Source organism: Ciconia boyciana, chromosome 17, assembly GCF_034638445.1.
Source record: "Ciconia boyciana chromosome 17, ASM3463844v1, whole genome shotgun sequence".
Classification (NCBI taxonomy): domain Eukaryota; kingdom Metazoa; phylum Chordata; class Aves; order Ciconiiformes; family Ciconiidae; genus Ciconia; species Ciconia boyciana.
In genome coordinates this window covers 8,081,250-8,095,925 of record NC_132950.1, presented here as the reverse complement: position 1 = coordinate 8,095,925, position 14,676 = coordinate 8,081,250, and the positions used below count along the sequence as shown (strand labels likewise).

Sequence of the window (14,676 nt, the reverse complement as noted above, 5' to 3'; positions counted from 1 at the left end):
CCCCCGCCCGGGGCCCGCGGCTGAGACCCCCTCGGCAGCTCTGGAAGAGGTGGCAGGCACGGCTCACCCAACCTGACCCCACATCAGCCCCTTGCTCTCCTCCCTGCCCAGCAGCCCCACAGCCATCCCCACGGGCTCCCTGGCCGCGGGCAGTGGGGGGACCCCAGTCAAGACCCTGGCAGAGACCCTGGCCAAAACTGGGTGCATGGGGCTGGAGCAGCCATCCCAGACCAAACCCCACACCGCTGCTACTTCGTGCCCCCATGGTCCCACTGGCCAAGGACTTCCCCGACTCCCGCCAACACCACTCAGCACATTAATATTGCATTCGGCTTCATATTTAAAGTGGATAAATCTTTAAATCAAAGACTGCTGCGAAGCCTGCTCAGGCCAGGAGCCCTGCTGGTGCCAGTGGTGAGGGATGGGGGGGGTCCCATCCTGCATCTGGGGGTGGGATGGAGGAGAGCCCTGACATGGACCAGATGCATCCCAGCTCTGCCAGGGCACCGCAGCCCCTCTCGGACCTTGCCTCATTCAATTAGCAGCTAACAACGACCCCTCAGAGGCCGGGGTGCCACCCGCACCAGGCCACAGCGGTCCCGTTCAACCCAGGAGCTGACCGGGTATGAGCGAGCTGGATGGGCAGAGATGGGGGAGCCCATAGCTCCCTCCGGTCCTCAGCTTCCAGAGAAAGGGGATCCCCTGCTGTAACTTGTCCTGCCTCCTCGGGGTGGGATGTCCCTCCTGCCTTTGATGGGTGCCAGCTAGGATGCCTCCAGCACCGGCCAGGAGTGAAGCAGCATGAGGTGCATTAGCTTGGTGTCCCCCCATGATGGCCACCTCCCCTGAGCCCACCCAATGGGGCACTGTCCCCAGGCTGGGGATGCCCCAGAGAAACCCAAACCTCTCGCCCAAGCACCCTTCCCCATCAGGCCCGCCTAAGGGGGAGCCAAGGCAGCAGAGAGGGGACAAAGCTGACGGTCCCCACCAGGCACACCAACTCAGAGGCCATCAGGCTCCACTGCCTCCCCTCCACCAAGGCCAAGGTCTGCAGCTTCAGGCTTAACCGCGGTGTGGGCAACAGGGGCACCCAGAGTGGCACCGGCACTGTGGGAGACCTGGCAACCCGGGCTGGGGCGGCTCGGCAGCAAGGTAACGAGGAACACAGCTTTAATGAGGCGGCTGGGGACCCTGGGAGGTGACACCCGCAGCAGTGCAGGGAAGAAGGCAGCATCAATGGCACGGAGGGGGAAGGGACTGGCCTGCGGGGATGCAAGAATGACCCGGCGCTCACGCAGCCATTGCTCCCAGTTGGAGCACATCTAAGTCCCAGTCCCAGACCTGAGCTGGGGACAAGACCTACAGGCAGTGCCCCAACAGGCACCCAGGGAGAGGGACGCTGCGCTGCCTGCAGGGAGGATGCAGCCGTGTCCCCATGGCTCCAGCTGTGCCTCCAGCTGTGCCACCCGTGGCTGTGCAGTATTTATGGGGCTCTCACCTGGGGAGACTGGGCAGAGGGACCTCCCCAGCACCCCCAGCACCCGCTGCAGGGAGGGAACCAGCCACCACCAAGCAGCCAGGATGGGCAAGGGGGACATGGCTGGGTGAGGGGACATAGAGGGGCTGGCCCCTGTGTCTCCCTGCCTGTAGGGTGCTCCTGCCACCCAGCCAACCCAAACCAAGCACCTCCCTCCTTCCCCCGCAGCTGCATTGCCCCTGCAGCCTGTTCCTGTGCTCGTGCCAAAACCCAGCGCTATTTTTGCTCCCGTTTTTTAGCAGCAGTGGAAATCCTCCTGCTCCACCCCAGGCATGGGGACTGAGGAGAGGGAGGCAGCCTGGCCCAGGGGAACCACTGTGGGGGTCGGGGACACTCCAGCCCTATGGCCCAGAGCTGGATCCAGCCCCATCACACACCAAGGGCTGGCACCCGCAGGACACCAACACCCAGCAGGGCAGGGATCCCGCAGGCTGGCACGTGGCTCCAGGAGGGTGACAGGGCCAGGAATGTGTCCCCATGGGGGATTATTTTCCCCAGGAAAATAATGTTTCCACTCTGCCACGTCTTCCCAGTGCTGACCCAGGGTAATTCCAGAGTGATGGTCCCCAAGAGGGAGCACAGCCGAGGACAGCAGCTGGCTCCTTCCCAGCCTGGGCGGGTGACAGCACAGTGACAGCAGCTCAGGGCAGCATTTTCTTCACTTTCCAGCCAGGCGCATGCCATTCCCCGGCACCCCAGGAGTGCACCGGCACACCCCAATGCTCGCCTGTCCTATCCCACTGCCAGGAGAAGCCCAACATCTGCACAGAGCCTTCGAGGTTTTGGGGAAACACTGCGGTTTCCCGGTGCCTGGGTGAAAATTCACCATGACAACACGGATGCGTGAGCTGGCCTCGGACCTGCCTCCGCGGGCCTCCTCCAAAGGGTGGCTCAACACAAACAGCATCTCCTCCGTGGCACTGCCGCCTTGTCTGGCATGACAAAGGTCCTGCTCCGCATCCCCCAAACCATAGGCACCACACCGAGCAGCCTCCTCCATGCCTCTCCCCTCCATGGCGAGGGTGGCTGGAGGAGGATTTGGGACGGTAGAGCCATCGCTTTGCAGAGACGCCGTGGCTGGGAAGGAGCACGCGGAGGCTGGGGCTGGATGCGGCCTCTGGGCTCCAGCCCAGCCGCCTGCACAAGCTGCACAGCTGCGTTGGACCCCAGGACTGCTGCTGCTGGATGTGGCCTCCGACTGTGGGTGTCGGAGGCTTCAGGCTGGAAAACTTGGGGGGGCTCGGCCGTCTGCAACACCCACAGCCCTCCGCAGCTCCCGCTCCCTCCAGGGCATGCCAGATGCCAGATCCCTGCAGGAAGCACCGTGCCCCCTTCGCTAGAGCATCCCACCTTCTTACGCACTCACCCATGCCAAACCTCACTGCCCCACGAACGCCAAGCTCCGAGCTCAACCCCCCACCCCAAAATCCATCCCCGGGGTGCCCACGCAGCTCAACACTCCCCCAGAATAAACAACGGGGACCCTGTGACCGAGCCCCCCCCGTGTCCCCGGCCGTGTCCCCGGCTCCCTCGGCCGCCACTGAGACAGCTGCCGCAGCACCGGGACCGGCGTGGCTCCAGGGCTCGTTCCTCCCTGCTGCCTGTCCGTGGGACGGGGGGATTCACAACCCCCGGGCTGCTGCAGGACGCCCCCGGCCCCGCCGGCTGCCAGCCCCCGGGTACCGACACCGCGTTGCCACAGCATCCTCAGCGCGGTGTCTCGGAGCTCACCGCGAAAATCACGGCTGGGGGAGAGGAGCCTTCCCACGGCCACGGAGGGACGGGGATGGGACCCGGGGCAGAAAGCACCCGTGTCCCCAAGGACCCCCATGGGCAGCGCCAGCGGCCAAGCCGCTCCGGCCCCAGTGAGCCCCACAGGACGGGCCACCGTCACCCATCCCGCTCACGCAGCCCCCCTGGAGCGGGCAGCAGCTCCCCGGAGCCTGGGGGACGCTGGACCGACTCCGGCCAGCGCTGCCGGGCCGCTGGGGCGTGCGGGATGCTGAGGAAGGCGAGCGCGACCCCCCGCCAGCGTCGCCGGCCCCTCGCACGGGGCTGGGCTCAGCCCGGGAGCCCCCCGGCAGCGGATCGCCGGCCCAGCGGCCCTCCCCGGCGCGACGCAGCGTTACACAACAGGTAGGGGGGCCCCGGCGCCCCGGCCCCCCCCCCCGCCGCCCCCCGGCCCCGAGCACGTACTGCTGTAGAGGGTGTCGATCCAGGAGAGCCGCGGCAGGCCGCGGTGGCTCAGCGGCTCCATGCTCGGGAGGGCTGCGCCGGCTCAGCCCCGCCAGCCGGCTCTCATCTCACAACAAAGGCAGCGGGCGAGGGCGGGAGGCGGGGGGCCGCAGGCCCGGGCGGGGGCTGGAGGGGAGAGCCGGGCACGGCCGCCTGCCCGGGCACGGGGCGGCTCTTCTGCCGGGGGGTGCCCAGGGAAGGAGGTGCCGCCTGGCAATGGCAGCGCGTCCCGCCTCCCGCCCCTGCCTTGCCGGGGGGAGCCGAGCTCAGCGTCCCCCCCCCCCCCCCGTGCAGCCACGCCGACCCTCCGCAGGGGTCTGGGGAGCGGGGAGGAGGAGGAGGAGGAGGAGGAGGAGAGGACGGTGGTGGCACAGGGGCAGGCGGGTGGCCCCCCGCCACCCCAAAGAGAGTGGGGGGGGAAGGGGGAGCCTGGCTTCATCACCCTGTCCACCATGGTCTTATCCCCTCCCTATGACCCAGGGATGCCGTGCCCTCTCCCCAGCAAAACCTTGCCAGCCCCTCAAACCGCTACTGAAGGACGCAGGCTCCTCCTGGCCCCGCTCCCCCCCGGCTCCAGCGACCCCCAGGACCGGGAGCTGCCCTGCTCCGTACAACCAGGGCCAGCAGAGCAGGGAGCAGGCAGGCAGGGGTTAAACCACCCTCCCCAGCTGCATGTAGCCAAAGGAAATCTAAAGCGCCAGAGTCATCAACCCCAATATGTCAGGGCACCAGCCAAGCGTTCAAGTGCAGAGGCTGCCCTCCTTCAGCCTGTCCGGCACCGCTGCCCCTGTCCTGGCTGTGCGGGCAGCATCCCCCGGTGCCCTCAGCCGCATCCTGCCCGCAGGCTCAGCCGTGCGGGGAAGGGCCTGGACCAGGCGCCAGGGCCAGATGGGAACCGGGCAGGAGGGATAACGCTCCACCGGGCCCAAGGGGAAGACAGAGGCACCGGAGCATGAAGTGCCAGGACGCGGGTGGCATTGGCAACCGCCCCGGCTGGGAAACCTGAGGGGACCCGGCCAAGGCACTGCCACCACCTGATCCCCGCTCCCTGGGATGTCCACGCCAGGCTCGGAGGCAGCCGATACATTTTGGGGGAGTGCAGCAATGCCAAGGCTGTGGTTCGGTATGGCTGGGGCACATGGAGCCACCAGCACCTGGCATCCAGGGTGAGGAGCCACTGCTGCCCCTGGCACAGCCCTGCCTCCCCAGGGGGCCGGACCCAGCTCCAGCATGGTGAGGACCCATGCCCACAGCCCACCGCCGCCACGGGCTGTGTCACCGGGCACTGAGTCAGCAGCACAGGGTACAGCCCCACAGCTGCCATTTCCTACCCCTCATGCACCCCACTCCTGGGTATTTCGGGGAGCCAAGTACACCCCCCCAGCTGCCCACAGGATGCTGCTGGGTACCACCACCACCCCTACACTGCCTGGTGCCAAAGCTCCCCTTGTCCCCAAGCCGTTAGCGCTGGTGGTGCCAGCCCTGCCCAAGGGTGACAGCGCAGGCATGGTGGGACGCGTTGGCTGCTCTCCATCCCCCACCAACTCCCCCCATTTGCTCCTGCCCAGGCTCCAGCTCGGTACCACAGCCTGTCCCTGCTCCATGCCTTACAGGTCCTGATGGAGAGCCCCCTCCACCCTCCACAGCCAAACCCTGTGCCCCCACAGCCCCCTGCAGCACGAGGCCCTGCCACCCGGCGCAGCAAGCTGCCAGGAAGGCGACGGCGGTTTGGCTGAGCACATCAACCCCATTCACGGCAGGAAACCACGCTCCCCTTGCGCCTCAGGGAGCGTCGCAGCAGCACCAGCAGCACAAGGTGCAGCCGCTCCCCCTCCAGCATGGCGGCTGCAGAGACATGGGGGCAGCAGGCAGCTCACAGCCCCCTGGGGCAGCTGGTTTTCCATGCACGGCTCTCTGCATGCATGCAGGGGTTTTTCCACGTGCTTCCCCCGGCCACGCTTCCTGGCTGCTCCTACCCACGGCACCAGCCTCTCCATGCCATGCTGCAAACCCCCCTTTGACATCTTCCTCTTTATCCAATGCGGGACATGAGCTGAGCACTTGGACGAACCGCCTGTGGGCCACCAGACCCCTGGGACCCCTCCGTCGGCTGGCCACCCCTGGCGTGACACCGTGCAGCAGGCCCTGGCAGTGCCACGGCCCAGGAGGACCAGGCAGCCAAGCTGCCTCGGAGCCCAGCCAGGCGGGTGTCCTGGAAAGCCTCACCATACACCGAGATGCCCAAACCAGAGCCGCCTCCGTGCCGCACCCGACAGGCCTTATCTCCTTGCACACACCAACCCAGGCAGGTGTCCTTGCACAGCTCGGACACAACAGCCCCACCAGACTGCTGGGCTTTATTTTTACTTTGGTTTTCGTGCCCTTTTCACCTTTGCAAAACCAACAACAAAACCCCAAAACCTGCAAAGCAGCTGAACCTCCCTCCTCTCCCCGGGGCCGGGGGCCGGGGGGGAGAAGCACCCACCCAGACACAGACACCCGTCACCCTGCGGTGACACAGACCAGCCCTGGGTGAGGAGATGCCGCCAACCACGTTTTCAACCGCCCCCCAGCTCCGACCGCAGCACAGCTCCAGCTGGGAGCATCCTTGCTGCGACAGCCGAAAGCTGAGTCCCGCAGTTCCTCCCCGCCACCAGCCGGCCCCATGCAGCCTGCCTGGTGTCTGGCTGTCTGCCTGGCATCTGCCCAGCCCCTGCCCGCCAGCCCACGCATCGCTATTTCTGGACTCTTGTGCAAGAGGCTTCTCCAGCCATGGCCACACAAGCCTCGGCTGTCACCCAGGGCTGGGCTGGGGCTGGTGGTGGGCACCCGGGGCTGGGGCTGGCAGTGGGCACCCGGGGCTGGCAGCAACCGGAGAGCAGCTCCGGAGCCACCTGCACCTCCAACACCGGAATGGGGCAAAGCGGGTGTTTTTCTGGGGGAAGAACAGAGGAGGAAAGGGTGGTTGGGGAGCACCATGCAAGTGGCAGCATTAGACAAGAACTAAGAGAGCAGCTAGAGTCCTTTGGTTGGGAGAGGTGAAGCCTGGGTGTCCTGGAGCCGTGGCAGGGACACAGCCAGGGCAGCAGAGCCCAGGGCTGCGGTGGGAGATGCCAGCCGAGAGCCCAGCTTTCCGAGCTCCTCCAGTGCTCGCTCTGCCGGGCTCTCTGGGAGGTCTGGGCTGTCCCTCGTCGGTGCAGAGCAGCAACTATTCCCTTGCCAGAGGTTGCAGAGGGAGGAAAAAGAGAAATAAATGAAAATGTTTCCACCCTCCCAAGCAAGGAGCACAGCAGATCCTTCTGGCTGTGTGTCCTGAACATGCCGCTCCGCAATCCAACTCAGCATTAAACTTTTCACCCAGTATCACTTTCCTGCGGGATGGAATCCCCGAGGTCTGCGCTGCATCAACCCCAAGCTCTGCTCACGGCCCTGGGGCACAGCTGAGAGGTGCCTGGAGTACCGGGCAGCTGCTTGAAACCTCCTGCCCTTGGGGAGCCAAGCAGGGCACCAGAGCTGGGCAGGTCCCCCCCAGGAAGCATGGGGAGGAGGGCAGAGACCCAGCCACAGCAGCAGCGACCTTGGCCTTGCAAAATACCAGACAGAGAAGGCAAGAAAGGTGGTGGCTGCTCGCAGGAAAAAGTCTGTAATATCAGATGAAGGCCTGGCCCAGCTATCACATTGCACCTCTCTTCCAAGAGGGAAGAGATCATAGCTGCATCTACCAGTGCCACAGCCCCAGGCTGCTCCTCTCCCACCCAGCCCTGGTGCCAGTGCTGCCGAGACAGCTCGGCCAGGTTTGCTTCCTGCCGCAGGACCTGTGAAGGAGAAGGAAGAGGTGTTGGTTTGCAGCGTCGGAAAGAAAACCGCCCATGGCAGAAAGCCCTGGTCCGAGCACAAAGGTCTCCCTGTCTGCCAGATCTTCAAACAATCCCTGAACTTTGCAGCTGGGACTTATCTCGGGGCAGATCTGCAGGAGGTCCTCCTTGATTTTGCTTAGGCTGGCCAGGCTCTGCTCCCCAACTACAGCCAACAGAGCCAAGAAGTGTTGCTGCTACTGATCTACATATGCAAATTATCCTGCTTAGCAAACACTGATAAAGTAACTAGGGGTGGGAAAGCCAAGTCTGTTTGAAGATGTCTTTTGGGGATGCAGTGAGATCGGTGTGCTCCCTCCAGCTGCTCAGCCCTGGCTGGGCTCCCGGCAGCTGCTCCGGCAGACCTCCGCGGGAGGGAAAACCCAGCAATGCCATGACCCAGGGGTAAAGGTGCCATTTTCCCAGGATGGATGGACACTTCAGTGAGCTGCCTTGGCTAAATCAGGCTCCCCTCTCCAACCCAAGGGAATACTAATCCCCCGCCAGCATGGGGGAAAGCATCTCTCTCTGTTCACTGCTGCAGGGTTGGCCACAGCAGACAGCATCCAGAAGAAGACAGAGCAGAGCCATCCGCTGGGATCCCAACTGGCAGCATTGCTGGCCATGCTGGGCAGGAGGGGAGGAGGAACCAGCCGAACAAAGAGCCCCGCTGCACAGAAGTGTCTTTCCAGGGGGAAAAAAAAAAAAAACAAACCCAGATTTCAATAGACTTACAATGCAAATGTATTCAGGCCCTGCAGGGCACTTCTGGCTGTAACCAGCCACCTAATGAGGGTTTCTTGCGTGCCCTGCTGCTGCCGCTGCTCCTACATGGAGTGCCCCACAAGCAGCCACTGCTGCACCGAGCCCGAGGGGGTCAGGAGCCCATCTCCGAGCCAAAGCACTCACCCCCGTGGCAGGCACAGCCCGTGGCACCGCTGGCATTGAAAGGGGAACTGTGTCCCCTCCTTCCCTTCCGCAGGGCTCTGGGCCAGACCGTGCAGCCCAGCGCTGCTGCCTGAACTCTGCTGAGCTGGGGGAGCTCAGCATCGTCTCTGCCCCAAATACTGGGGGGGCAAATACCCCCCACAGGCAAATACCCAGCCAGTGGGACCGCACTCAGCTGACGGCACACAGGGACGCATAGGGATGATGCAGCCAGAGCCACCTCCTCCAGGCGAGATGTCGGCATCTCTGGGCCGACGAGAGCAGGTACCGCAGCTGTGCCGGGGGAGAGGAGGAAGCTGCTCACACCAATTTTGAGGATCTGGTTCAGACAAGATGCAGGTTCGTGATGCTGGGCAGCAGCCAGATTCCCACTGCAACTGCGCTTAGCTGATGGCAGAGGGGAGCAGGCCAGGTGAAAGCCAGACCCAGCCACGACAGCTTGCCAGAAGCACAGATGTGCCCACTGGGGCCGGCTCACACACCGTCCCCCTGCTTGGTGAGAGGGACAGGGACCCCCATCCCACCGCACATCCATCGTGCTTGGCTTTTGCAGGGCGCCAGCTCCTGGAAGGGCCAGTTCTCCACCCAGCAGATGCTGTGGCCGCTGCTGGCTCTGCCCCAGAGCAGAGATCCCGGTGGTGCCCACGGGCAGAGCTGGTCACAGGTTTCCCCTTTGCTCTTCCAGCTCCTTTACAAGCCCTCCACTATTTGCCCATCACAAGGAAGTTACTCCAATAACCAGCACTTACCACTCTCATTTAAAAGCTGTGCTTTTAAACAGCACCTGTTCTACTCAAAGGCTTTTTAACCTCCTGAACTACTGCATTTAGTTACTATTTTCTTAAATGGTGCCAACCTGCCCCAGCGTTAACCCTTCGGTCCTCAGCTCAGGCAGCACCGCTCTGCGGGGAGGAAGCCCCACACCACGCAGGGCTGGTGGAGAAATGCCACCTCCCAAAACACCACCAGGCCCCAGAGCAGATGGAGACGGTTCAAAGGTCCCCAGCAGGCACATACACACACAAGCACATGCACACTGCGGTTTTGTCCTCGCCTAAGCAGTTAAAATTAAACGCAGCCACTCTGCCTGGCCTTCTCCGGCCAGAAGAGGAACTTCCAGCATCTTCAGAGCCAAGCAAGCGCTTCCCAACAGCGGAGTAAAAACAATAAAGTAAAAATGAAAAAAAAATAAAAGAGGACACAGAGGTGGTAGATGGGCTCTCAGGGAGGGACAGCTCCCCCACACACACCTCCCCACTTCGGCACCGGCTTCGAGATCCCTCCTAGTGCTATAGGAGGGGAAATGGATGCACAGACAACGCAACACTTCCCCTTCCTGGGCGCTGCAGGATCATGGCTCCTTCACCTCTTGCACGCTGCGACCTACCCCAGACAGAAAGACATGCACCAGGATAAACTCTGGACTTTGTTTGCTATTTTCCGTTCTCCTTTTGCCATGGTTTTAGGGGATTTTCCACCTTTTGCCATGGTTTTAGGGGATTTTCCAAGAATGGGATGAGGAACCAGCAGGGTCCAAGGGTGGCTCAGGACAGCAGGACAGAGTCCTGCCCGCAGCGCTGCCACATCCCAAAGGAGTTTCTCCAGGACAGAGAGAGATGCCCCTTTTGCAGTATCATGTATTCGCCAGCAGCAGCACGAGCTGAAAGCAGGGATAGAGCAGCAAGAACAAGCCCTGCCTTCACCCGAACCACACCAGGAGCCCCCAGCACGATGCCTACAGCGATCCAGCCCCCAGCCGGGTGCACAGGGACGAGGCAGCCGATGCCCCGGGGACTCTGGACACCTCAGGGCCCTTTCCCCATCTCAGCCCTTGTGCACACACCAACACCGCCGCATTTCTGTGCTCACCGCGCTGTGAGGCGGGGACCCTGCTGCTGCCGGCAGCCTCCCTTCCTATTTCCAAAGGCAGTGTGGCGGGGCGAGCAGAAGAGCCCATGTGACTCCAGGATCTTTTCATGACAGAAACTGTAATTCCAGCTAAATAGAGGGCCAGGGATTTCATTTACAACACAGCTCGCGGACACAGCATCCTGCCATAACCAGATCTGTCAGCCAATGCCACCATGGACTATTCCAGCTATGCCAGCACTCCCCACCCCAGAGCTCGTGTGTCCAGGGCGCACGGCGCTGTATGGGGCAGGTCGGAGGCCCCCGAACCCAGCAGCCTTCCAGAGGAGCTTCAGGAGCTCCCGCAGCATCCCAGCTCCGCAGCAAAGCCGGCGTCTTTCTCAGCTTCCCAAGGGCAAAGCGGGGAAACCCAGTGCCGAGTTTGTTCCACCTCTGTGCACGCTACCCAGCTGCCAGGCACAAAGCATCTCCCGATGAGCATCACCGCGTCCCTCCTCTCGGTCACCGGCACAGTCACCTCCCGCTCGCTCAGCTCACTCTCCTCGTGGGTACCAAGCCGCAGCACCGGACCCTTCACCCCAGACTCGTGCCGTGGCAAAAGGGAGGTGATGGAGGCAGCACCCAGCTGAAGCACCGCCACGCCCTGGCACACCCTGACCACCTCCCGGCACAGCCACACGCGGCACCGTGCATACTCAGCTGTGAGGCCAGCTGCATGTTTAGCCACAGGGACAGGTGATGGCTGAGATGAAGGGAATTTTAGTCCTTTCCACGCGTAGTTTTTAGCCATCTGCTCGCTGACGCTCAGATTTTGTCAGTCCCGGGTGAGCTGGCACAGGCGTTATCTCAGATGCCAGGATCATGTATCTGGCTGTCACACACACTGCTCTCATGCAATAGCCACAAACAGGGGCATCTTGCAGATTTCCTCGCTTTAAATCAGATTAATCACAAGCTACTTAAAGGAAACCACTGTCTTTCCCTTGTAATTCCCATAAAGACAATATTCAACACTCCTTCGCTTGCTGTCCAGATAGCGCTGCTGTCGGTTACGGTGAAATGGCCGGGGCCCAACCACGTTCAGCCACAGCCGCAGAACGGTTAAGCTCCAAAATTCACATTAAAATAATGAGGGACCCCAGGCAGAGCAGCACTAACTGAGTTACCACCCAGATTGCTGGCGGGAGAAGCAAACAGCACCGCGATCAGAAATTTTTAATTATATCCGAAAAATAAAGTGAGAAGAAAACAACGGGAGCACTAAGTTAACCAACTGTCCAGAGAAAGGGGGATCCAGGCAACAACCACACGCATTTTACTGTACTCTCCAATTCTGCTTTTAAATGTCAGCGCCCTCAGTGCACACAAGCGCCCTTATAACGCGCAACAAAGAAAAGTGCTGATGCTTGGGAAAGGCTCGGGACAAGGCTGGGGAGAGCTCATCGCCGCTGCCGTCAGCCAACCTCCGTGCAGAGGCCGGCTGCGCCGCGGGGCGAGGAGCCGGGCGCTCGGTGGAGGGGACGCTGCCTCCTCAGACGAGTGCAGGAGCTGGGGACCATGATGGAGACCCGTTTGGGGGAGGAGGAGGAGGAATAGGCCGCATTTAATCACAGCAGACGCAACCTTGGATTTCAAGGTCTTGCCTGAAAGACCCACGTTGACCGGCTGCAAAGGTCTTGGTCCAGGCGCCTCCAAGGGCGGCGCGAGGCTGGAGGACCCCTCCAAGTTATGAAGCCAGGACCCTCAGGCGCTCAGAGAACTATTCCTTACGCTGTGCTCCAGGGAAGCCCCTTTAACAACATCTGCCCCGGCCTGAGAGCAGCCTTGCACAGTCCTGGGTGTTTGGGAACACTCAGAAGGATTACCCTGATAGAAATAAAATGCAGGATTTGAGTGTAAATCAGAAGGATTTGTGCTTGGTCGCTCCAATGCACTTGAGCCCCCTCGGCTGCTGAGCAGCTCTCCAAAAACTACAACTGGTGCCCGCTGACGGGGAGCTGGAGAAGGGTTTGGGGCAGCTCTCTGAAGGCGACACATCGAATGCCCTCTGTCCTCGCCGCGGGGCTGGGAGCAGGCTCCCACGGCCAGTCCCCGCAGATCAGGGAGAGGCACAAACACATGTGTGAGCGAGCCCGGCGCAGTACAGAGACAACACCGAGAGCAGCCATGTACTTTGGACGTTTCACCTCCAGACAGCTTGGGAAGGTGAAACGGAAACTGAGCTGTTCTCCGGTCCTGTAGACTAATGCAATAAATAGAAATTACACTAAATATTAAGCACGGTTCAACACCAGAGCGCTTGCTACCCAGGCAATCTTAAACCAGCATGATACCGCCTTGGGGAAAAACCATCACCCCAAACAATCGAGCAACAACAAAATTAACTCAACTCAGCTGCAGAGTTAGCAACATAAAAAGTGACATTCCCTAGCTGTCAGGACTGTGTTTGAACCGGGATTAAAGCTGATGCAATAACAACTTCCAGGCCGCTGGAAGTAGGACAGCGTGACGGGTGACAACGCTAGCTGGCTGCGCCTTCAGTGCCATGAAACAGCCAGTCACTTGCAAAATAACATCGTCCTCAAATCTGCCCAGAGAAACGCCCCGGGACACCTTGCCACCCTGGCATGCTTCTGCTTGAGCGGCTCCAGGACTTCCTCAAGGGAGATCACAGGGTGTCATCCGAGCAGAGGTGTCCCTGTGAGCCAGGTCGCACCTGGAAGAAGTAACTCTCCTGCAGTGTCCCATCCCCAGAGGTGGCTCCTGGGCCAGTGGCACATCACCAAGAGCCAGCTTCAGGGGACCGGCCAGCCACCCCCCGTCCTCGCATGCCTGAGGATGGGGCCTTGGCACAGGACACACTCAGAAGTGGGACAGGGACAAGACAGGGGCTTGGGGTGGCCTTAGTGGTGGGATGGGGACTGCACAAGGGCTGGGGGTGGCATTAGCTGTTTGATGGGGACGGCACAAGGGCTGGGGGTGGCCTCAGCCATGTGATGGCATGGGGTGCCCTTGGCTGCGTGATGGGGACAGCCTGGGGAGACCGTCAGATCCTCTGCCGTGCCACAGCACGGGGTGCATCGACTGTGTGACAGCGACGGCACAGGGGCTTGGGACGGCCTTAGCGGCGGCATGGCACGGCACAGGGACGTGGGGACGGAGGGGCACGGGGTGCCCTTGACCGTGCCGTTGGTACGGCACGGGAGCTCAGGATGGACGAGGACGGCTGGAGATGTCCTCGGCCACGCAGCGGCACAGGATGCCCTTGACCATGCGACGGGGATGGCAGAGGGGCTGGGGACGCGCCCGTCCCTGGCGTGGGATGCCCTGGGACGCAGGGTGGGGGCGGCTCCCCCTCGGCCGTGCCGCGGCCCGGGGCCCCCCGCGGCACCCACCTGCCGAGGAGGCGTCCTCCGCGTCGGAGCTGCCGCCGCTGCCTCCCTCCGGGGAGCTGCCCGCGGGCCCGCCGGCGGGGCTGGGCGGCGGGCGGGGGGCGGCGGGCGGCGGCGGCGGCGGCGGGGGGGCTCGGGCCAGCGCCGCCTCCAGGTAGCCCACCTTGAAGCGCTCCTCGGCCAGCGCCCGCTGCAGGCGGCGCAGGTGGCGGCGGCAGCGCTCCAGCTCCCGCTCCATGGCCCGCACCGAGCCCAGCTCCATGCGGGGCGCCGGTTCCCCCGGGAATTCCGCTTGCCAGTGCCGCGCGAAGTCCGCCCGGGCCGCCTCGCCCGCCGCCGCCGCCGCCTCGCCCGCCGCCATCCCCCGCCCCGGCCCGAAGTTTCCCCCCGCGCCGCCGCCGCCGCCGCCGCCGCCGCCGCCGCCACCGCCTTCCGCCCCCCGCCGCGGGGCCTGACGTCGGTGCCCGCCCCCGGCCCGCCCCGCCTCGGCACGGCCCCGCCGGGGCGGGGAGCAGCGCTGCCGCCGCCCCCCGGCTCGGCTCCGGCTGCGAGCCCGGGGAGGGAGCGGCCGGGTTACCTGGGCCCGGCAGCCCGGCGCTGCCGCCCCTCCCCGGGGAGCACGGCAGGCTCTCCCCGGGCTTAGTGCGGGACGGATTTCGGGGTGCGGGGGGGGGGGGTTGCTCTGTTCCCGGCCATTTCGACCTTCGGTTCCTCCGTCCGCACCTCTGGGTCTCTCCCGGGACGTGGGCCGGGAGGATGCTGTGCAGGCGAGGAAGCGCCTGGTGCCGGCAGCGTCGGAGCAGTTAACAAAGCGACAGCTAATGACACAAACAAGCCCACG

General features: G+C 63.2%; 1 protein-coding gene across 2 annotated transcripts in view; it reads right to left on the bottom strand.

Annotated features, from left to right (window-relative positions):
• ABR (ABR activator of RhoGEF and GTPase) overlaps nt 1-13,942 on the bottom strand; it is a 40,463-nt gene extending 26,521 nt beyond the window's left edge. The window contains exon 1 of one of the 2 annotated variants that reach the window (XM_072881794.1): nt 13,839-13,942. Coding sequence is in view for 1 of the 2 variants with exons in the window: in XM_072881795.1 (XP_072737896.1) it covers nt 3,734-3,794 (61 nt within the window). In the remaining variant the exon portion in view is untranslated. Of the gene's footprint in view, nt 1-3,733; nt 3,884-13,838 lie in introns of those variants that run through there. The other variant, XM_072881795.1, reaches the window with a different exon arrangement.
• Nucleotides 13,943-14,676: the final 734 nt, after the last annotated feature.